General features: G+C 48.1%; 1 protein-coding gene across 1 annotated transcript; it reads right to left on the reverse strand.

The window, feature by feature from the left end:
• Positions 1 to 2,337: 2,337 nt before the first annotated feature.
• CRNN (cornulin) lies at positions 2,338 to 6,332 on the reverse strand. The gene is given in 2 exon segments (XM_049875636.1): positions 2,338 to 4,803; positions 6,195 to 6,332. Coding segments are annotated over 2 exon segments (2,604 nt in total).
• Positions 6,333 to 8,775: the final 2,443 nt, after the last annotated feature.

An 8,775-nucleotide genomic window follows, 5' to 3' on the forward strand; every position in this document is an offset into this window, starting at 1 on the left:
TGCAGAATCAGAGAATGGAAGTTCATTTCCTGATTTGGAGGTTAATGGGCATCTGGCCGTTCAACTGATGGAAGTGTTCATTGCCACCATAGGCTTTGCCAATGGAACTTGCCTCTCCCTTGCCTAGACACAGTGCTTATAAGGGTCCAGCATCATTGACCTCCATGACTCCTCTTTTCTGCATTTGGCTGAGTCACTTCCCTCCCTTCTGAATGGCAGGTTAATCTATTAAAACTGGAGTTGCAGACAGATTCTGTTGGTTGGGAATCATTCTTTCTTTTTAAGGTGACTTAATATATCTGATTTGACCACTCCAGTGCTAAACACTTAGAAGGAATCTTTATTCCTTTTTACCTAAATTCTTGGGGGGCTCACCCTGGCCCCCAGGTTCATCCGGCAAGGCACATGAGGTGAGAGGGGACAGGCTGCCTGCTCTCCCCTTGATTTCACTGTTGGCTTACTTCTGTTTCAGAACCATCTCTGTTTTTACATTTTCCCTCAGAGAGGACTGTTGTTCCAGGGTAACCCATGGATGCTCCCTGGGAATATGGATCCTGAGAATGGTGTCTTCTCAAAGGTGTACATGGGCTTCCAGCTTTCACGGCCAGAATCTCCTGTCCAGAAGAGGTGGGGATTGAAGGGTTACTCTCTAAGGCTTCTTCCCAACCTCTTTGGGTAGATCCTCACACATATAGCTCCATGGTGCCCTTTCTTCTCTCTGTGGTGTTAGAGTTTATATTCAGAAGACCTGGATTTAGTCCTAGCTCTATCTCCTTTCTAATGGCACAACTTTTGGCAACACTAGAGAAACTTCATTTTCTTATGTGGTCTGAGCTTGATTATATCTGCCTTTCTGTTGTCCCAGGTCTGTGTAGGGATTATATGAGCTCATGTGTGAAAGGAGATATCGAGTCATTCAAAAAATAATTATGAAATGCTACTGTTTGCTAGATACTGCTTCAGGCACTGGGGAAAGGACAATCAAGCACATGTAATATTGATGGGTTTTGTGGAATTCCCCTCCATCAAGGGGAATCATTTTGCATTCCCACCAGAAGAGTGTGGACGTGCCTGCTTCTCCACAGCCTCGTCAACAAAGCCTGTCCTCAAACTTGTAGATGTGTGCCAACCTGGTGGTGAAAATGGTATCTCGATATACTTTAATTTGTGTTTCTATTATTACAAATGTGTATTTAAGGGTCATTTGTATTTTCTCTGTCAACCGTTTATATCTTTTGCCCATTGCTATATCTTATTTTATATATTTGTGCTTTCTTACCCACACCTTTTTTTTTTTTTTTACTTTTTTAAAAATTAGGTTGGTTAGTGGTTTGCCCACTTTGTTGATTCAAATGACCAGGTTATTTACTTGTTTATTGTATTTATTTCTATTTTCTAAGTCATTATTTTCTATTAATACCTTTATTAATTTCGTGTGCTTTCCTTTGTAGTCTTTGTCGGTGTTTTTCTAGGTTTTCGAGTTGCATATTTAATTAATTTACTTTAATTCTTATTAACAGGTGTAGTTAATGCTATGAATTTTCCTTAGAGCATTCATATAGCTCTGTCCTACAGAACTTTATATATCTGGTTTAATTATCATCATTTTCTAAAAGTTCTGCAATTTCCTTTTCTATTTATCTCCTTTTTTACTTAAGAGTTGTTTAATAGTATCTGCATATGTGTATGTGTGTGTGTATGTTGTTTCCCAACAAGAACAGAGACTGAGAATAACTTTACCTATGTCAATCCTGGTTGTTCTTTAAAGGCCATTACAAAAAAGAATCTTCTGGATGAAACCTTTCCTGACCCATCTCTGCCAACTATTAAGTATCATGGCTCCTTTCTTTGACCCTTTTACCTCTTGAAACTCTTGCAATATTTTCTCAACTGGATGTTCTTCAAGAGTAGGGACCATGTCTTGTTCATCATCCTCACCCTATGGCCTTTGGACTAACATGTCCATGGAGGTGATTGAATGGAGCAATTTGCTTAGGAAGTTTTATTGATGCATTAAGATAGATGGGAGCAATAGACAGATGACAGAGATAAAAGTAGCTCTGTAAACTTCCAAAGCTGAGGAGAATTTAGCCCAAAAGGATAATTTGTCCCATGTCTTCAAGCCCCTGAGAAAGTCTTCACAGGAAAGCAGGTAAGAAAGAGTTTAGAATTGGAAGCACCTTGAAGAAATGGTCTCACTGAGAAAGACCTAAGAGAATCACCATGATTAAGAGCTGATGTCCAAGGATGTGCCAACTGGTCCATCCAGGGAGGGACAAACAGCCCCCTCCAGCTGTCTTCTTCTGGGACTGGGCATTGGGCTCCAGGGACAGGCACTCATGGCTTGTTGCTTTTGAAGTAGGAATACAGCCCACTGGCTGTTGTGATGCCTCATCTCCCCTCAGGCTGGGCTGTCTCTCCACCCTGAGCTGAAGAAACACTGGTGTGCAGGCTGCTCTGGTTCTGCCTTTGAACTACCATCTCCCTTGTAGGATCATCAACCCACTCCTCGACAACCACATTGGACTCTTTGGGGTGGGGCTCGCCTTCTCCCTGCCTTGCTGTTACACTGCAACTAGGGTGCGAGCTGCTCCAATCCTGGCTGCCTGTCAGAGTGCTTGCCCCAGGTTGGGCCTGTCCTTCCAGCACTGTCTCTCCTGCCTCGTAGTTGCCCACTTGGGTCCATGTTTGACCACTGCCTGACTGTGTCTGACTCTGTTCCTGTTCTCTAGCCCCTACGTGGCTTCCCATCTGGCTCCTGTCCTGCTCCATGGTCTGGGGGTGCACCTGGGTTTGTGACCCTGCCTGAGTCTGAATGTATCCTCCTGTTACCACCTGGCTCTTCTGATTCCCATCTTGGCTATTGGTCTCAGTTGCTCCAGTTTGGCCACTAGTGGACACCCGTGACTGGGTGCTGGTGTTCCCTGTCTGCTGGCTCCTGTCTTGCTCCACAGTCTGGGTTTGTGACCTTGTCTGTGTCAGAACATATCCCCCTGTCACCCCTTGGCTGGTCTGGCTCCTGTTTTGACTGCGGGTCCCTCTGGTCTGGCCAATGGTGGACTCCCGCGACTGGGTACTTGTGTTTCCTGTCTGGTGGCTCCTGTCTTGCTCAGTGGTCTGGGTTTGTGATCCTGCCTGGGTTTGAACGTGTCCTCCCGTCACTGTTTGGCTGGTCTGGCTCCTGTCCTGGCTGTGAGCCCCTCTGGTCTGGCCAATAGTGGACTCCCGTGACTGGGTGCTGGTGTTCCCCGTCTGCTGGCTCCTGTCTTGCTCCACAGCCTGGGTTTGTGACCTTGTCTGTGTCTGAACATATCCCCCTGTCACCCCTTGGCTGATCTGGCTCCTGTTTTGACTGTGGGTCCCTCTGGTCTGGCCAATGGTGGACTCCTGCGACTGGGTGCTGGTGTTTCCTGTCTGATGGCTCCTGTCTTGCTCAGTGGTCTGGGTTTGTGATCCTGCCTGGGTTTGAACGTGTCCTCCCGTCACTGTTTGGCTGGTCTGGCTCCTGTCCTGGCTATGAGGCCCTCTGATCTGGCCAACAGTGGACTCCCGTGACTGGGTGCTGGTGTTCCTTGTCTGCTGACTCCTACCTTGCTCCCCAGTCTGGGTTTGTGACCCTGTCTGTGTCTGAACATATCCCCCTGTCACCCCTTGGCTGGTCTGGCTCCTATCCTGGCTGCGAGTTCCTCTGGTCTGGCCAGTGTTGGACTCCCGTGACTGGGTGATGGTGCTCCCGGCCTGGTGGCTCTCGTCCTGACCCGGTGCCTGGGTGTGCGTCTGGGTTTGTGATCCTGCCTGTGTCTGAATGTGTCCTCCTGTCGCTGTTTGGCTGGTCTGCCTCCTGTCCTGATCGTGGGTCTCTCTGGTCTGGTGAAAGCTGGACACCCATGACTGGGTGCTAGTGTTCCCTGTCTGCTGGCTCCTGTCTTGCTCCACGGTCTGGGTTTGTGACCCTGTCTGTGTCTGAACATATCCCCCTGTCACCCCTTGGCTGGTCTGGCTCCTGTTTTGACTGTGGGTCCCTCTGGTCTGGCCAATGGTGGACTCCCATGACTGGGTACTTGTGTTTCCTGTCTGATGGCTCCTGTCTTGCTCAGTGGTCTGGGTTTGTGATCCTGCCTGGGTCTGAATGTGTCCCCCTGTCACTATTTGGCTGGTCTGGCTCCTGTCCTGGCTGTGGGTCCCTCTGGTCTGGCTATAGTTGGACTCCCGTGCCTGGGAGCCAGTGCTGCCTGTCTGATGGCTCCTGTCCTGACCTGGGGTTTGGGTGGCACCTGTCTGGGTCTGAGTTAGGGTTCCAGTCACGGTCTCACTGGTCTGGTGGGCTCTGTCCTGCTCCCTGGTCTGGGACTGTCTCTCTGACTGCCCCTCTCTGGTCTGATGACTCTTGTCTTCTGCTGACTGGGTCTGCCCTGTCTCTTGTGCCTCCTGGCTCATGCTCTCCTGTATCTGGGACTCAGCCTGTCTGTCATGGTGAGTGACCTGAGTGGAGCTGCCATCCTGCCCAGTGGAAGCCTGCTTGCTCTGTCCACGGCTGCTCCCCTCATGGAGCTGACCTCTCCCAGCCCCTCCCACTTCAGTGTGACTTCTCTGTCCCTCCCTCAGCTCTTGCGAAGCTGCAGAGTGGCAGCTTCTGGACTCTTGAGATCCACAAACTCCCTCAGGACTCTCGCTAAGGGTCTTGAAGCAGGCCTGGGCAACCTTAAACACCAGCACCAGGAATTCCTTGAACTCCACAGTCCCCGTGTCATCTTCATCCAACAGGCGCAGGACTTCGTCCACAGTGACTGGGTCGTGGGGTTTCTGAGGAGAAGATGAGGCTGAGTCAATGCCCCCCCCCCCCCGCCCCAGCCAAGGAAGGCCAGCTCTTCTCAGCTGCAGGCACCCCCCCCGCCCCCCGTCCCCACCACATTCTGCACATAGACTGCTGTAACAGCACAAACAATTGCAGTTTGTTTTTTTCAGGCCTGCCTGTCTCCTTCAAGGGTTGTTGTTCTCATCCAGTTGATTCTGATTTAAGGCCATCCCATGTGTACAGAGTAGAACTGCTCCACTGGTTTTTCAAGACTGTGACCTTTTGGAAGAAGATTTCCAGGCCTGTCTTCCGAGGGCTTCTGGGTGGGTTTGAACCACCAACCTTTCAACTAGTAGTTGAGTGCTTAACTGTGCCAAAAACCTTTTATTTTATATGCTGTGTGCCTGGCACAATTTCTGACCTACAGAGGAACTGGATAAATATTTACTGAACAATGAATAGATAATTGCATTCATATAGCAGCTGTCTGAGTCTCAGGGTTAGTCTTTGCTTCTTTGGGCTGTTCTTGGCACCCTTGTCCCTGGGACTGAAGCAGTATTCTCTCTAGGAAGCGGGATCCACCCTGAGGCTCAGTTATCTTCCCCAAGAGAGGGTGGGGGTCCCATGGTGCAGGGTTGCGTGGGGCATGCAGACGAGCACCTTGCTGTCCACACCTCCCTGCCCCCAAGGCCTTCATCTTTCTGGTAGCTTTAGATAAGAACCCAGGGCAGGGAAACACATCAAGGGCCCTGAAGCGAGTGTGCCAGGGAGCTACCTGTTCCCCCCAAATTAATTTCTCATGTGACCAGTCAGCTAATATTTTTGAGCAACTCCTATGGGCAAGGCACAGGGCTATGCTTCTGTTGTTGCTGGGTGCCATCAAGTTGGTTCCTACTCATGGTGACCCTATAGGACAGAGTAGAACTGCTCCATAGGGTTTCCAAGGAGTGGCTGGTAGATTTTAACTGCCAACCTTTTGATAAACAGCCCAGTGCTTAACCACTACACCACCAGAGCTATTCTTCTAGTGAATGCTTATGAATGGATAATCACATTTCAGATAGACCTGGGAAATGTTTACTGCATCAGATTTAAAAAGCAGCAACTATTTTCATTTCTAGAACATTGGAAGACTCTGTTCTTCCCTGAGGTGTTCCTTAAGAGTCCTTTCACCTGTCTTCAAATCAGAATTAATTAAAGTAAAGGTGTTTTCTCTAAGGGCTAAGCCCCACCAACTCCTGTGACCACATCTTGCTCCTTGGTCTTGTCTGTCTCTGCTTGCCAGCTGGCCTGGGCTATGCTGCTGCCTCCTCAGATTCCCGAGGCAAAGCGTCTGCAGGCAAACCCTTTCTCTGCTATTATGCCCCCACCCCACCCCACCCAGCTCAGCACATCCTACCACGATGACGTCAGCAAACTCATGTTCCAAGAGCCTTTTCAGCTCCCCTCGGGTCAGCACCATGCAGTTACCCTCGGTCTTGGCGTAGCGACCGAAGGCTTCGATGATCCCATGAATGTTCCGTAGTAACTGAGGCATCTTTGAAGTCAAGCTGGAAAAAAGATGAAAAGCCCTCCTGGGGGGCTCCATATGACCCTTAGCTGTTTCCTGGAGGGTATTTCTGCTTCATAGTCCGTTCCTTGCATATTTAGCTCTGCTTTCGGCCTGCGCCTCCTCTGTCCTTTCCTATGTAATGCATTTTATGAATGGGAAGGAGGAACACACCATGAATAGAGGCAGCTACCTGTCCTGTGAGCTGGGGCCAGTCGCTTTGCCTCTCCATCCCTCAGTTTACTCATTGTAGAATGAAGGAGATACTGTAAACCAGTTGCCATTGAATGGATTGTGACTCATGGCAACCCCATGTGTTTCAGAGTAGAACTACACTTTATAGGATTTTCAATGACTGTGACGTTTTGGAAGCAGATAGCCAGGGCTTTCTTCCCAGGCACTATGGGTTGATTAGAACGGCCAACCTTTTGGTTAACAGCTAAGTACATAATCATTTGTGCCACCCAGGGATTCTGAAGGTAATACTAGTACCCACTTTATAGAGTCGTTGTAAGAATTAAAAGAGATAATACACATAAAGCACTTGGCAGAGTGCCTGGTGCATAGTAAGTGCTAGCTATTAAATATCATTATTATGTTATTACAAACATATACACGGGTATAATCTGTGTGCATCTATATACACTTCCCTGCTTACAAAGCACTTTCGTGTGCATCATCTCTTGTAATCCTTATCCTCTACTTTTTATAGGTGAGGAAACAGGTTCAGAGAAGTCAGGTAATTTTCCCTAGGCCACACAGGTTATAAGGGACCAAGAAATCCTAGAACCCATAATCTCTTGAACTCCCATGCATGAACTTTCTTTGCCTATCACAAGGCTGTCAGGGTCACTGCTGGGTATACCAGTAAGCAGTAAGGACTTATGTGAGTCAACCCCTGCCTTAGGTGGGAGCCAAGTGGGAACTCCAGTGGCCCCACTCTGCCCTTTCATGCTTCCTTTTGGGCAGATATTCAGGAAAAGGCTGAGCTACCACCTGTTAGGAATGCTGAGAAGGGGGTGCCCTCAGCATTGAAGGCAGAGATTGTCTTTCTCATTAGCCAAGAATCTGGAGGCAAGATGAGGTGAGGCCTGTGTGTGGCTGATGGGCAAGAGGCAGAGATCTGGAGATATGTTGGGCAGAAGACTTAGAGAGACCAGAAGGAGAAATTGGTATCAAAGAAGAAAAGTTCAAATGTATGGGCAGCTGGAATCCTGGGGCAGCTGGAATCCTGGGGCAGCCAGAAAACCAGGAGAGGAACCTGGAGATTTAAAGGAGAATGTCATGGGAAGAGAAAGACACGGTTAAGAAGTAAGAGAATAAAGGAAGTAGGGAGATTTGGGAGCTAGAGAAAGGAGGTCAATTGGCCAGAAGGATTCAGAAGTTCACAGACCCGAGGTGGGCTGCTCAAGGATCTCCTTTCTACCTAACCTGTAAAACCCTTTTCGGTCACGTTGATTCCAACTCATAGTGACCCTATAGGACAGAGTGGAACTGCCCCCTAGGGTTTCCAAGGAACAGCTGGTGGATTCGAACTGCCAACCTTCTGGTTAGCAGATGAGCTCTTAACCACAGTGTCACCAGGGCTCTCCTTTCTACATAGTAGCCAAAAATTTCAGGCAAACTTTGACCTCTTGTGTACACCAAGGTGCCCCCAAACCAAATCAAACCCACTACCGTTGAGTCAATTTCAACTAATAGTGATTCTATAAGACATAGTAGAACTACCCCATAGGGTTTCCAAGGCTGTAATCTTTATGGAAGCAGACTGCCATGTCTTTCTTCCATGGAGCAGCTGGTAGGTTCAAACAGCTGACCTTTCTTTCAGTTAGAAGCTGAGCACTTAACTACTACGCCACCAGGGCTACCTCAACAACGTACAAAAGTCATAATATTGCACCTCAACAGAGACATGAAAAGATCCTTTTTTTTCAAACAATGTGGCAGAACTTAACCACAGATCCATGAACCACTTGCTACGGAGTCAATTCTCACTCATGGCAACCCTATGTATGTCAGAGTAGAACTGTGCTCTGTAGGGTTTGGTTTCCCAGTGTCTGATCTTTTGTGAGTAGTTTGCCAAACCTTTCTTCCAAGATGCCTTTGAGTGGACTCGAACCTCCAACCTTTTGGTTAGTAGCCAAATGTGTTAACTGTTTGTACCACTCAGGGATTCCCACCAATGTATAAACAGCAAATATAACAAGATGACCTTCTAGCTACATTTCAAATCTCTTAGAATGAATCCACAAACTCATCTTGCCAAAATATCACCCTTGGAGTGAGAAAGTGGGTCATGTAAGCCCTTTCCTTCACAAACTGTTTTGATGTCATTGTCTGGGTTGGCAGAAGTAACCTGGTTCTGATCCTACAGACTCTGAGTAACACGAGTTCTTCTACGCCCTTCAGAACAAGAGGACTTCACTGATCC

Source organism: Elephas maximus, chromosome 3 (assembly GCF_024166365.1).
Source record: "Elephas maximus indicus isolate mEleMax1 chromosome 3, mEleMax1 primary haplotype, whole genome shotgun sequence".
Taxonomy (NCBI): Eukaryota; Metazoa; Chordata; class Mammalia; order Proboscidea; family Elephantidae; genus Elephas; species Elephas maximus.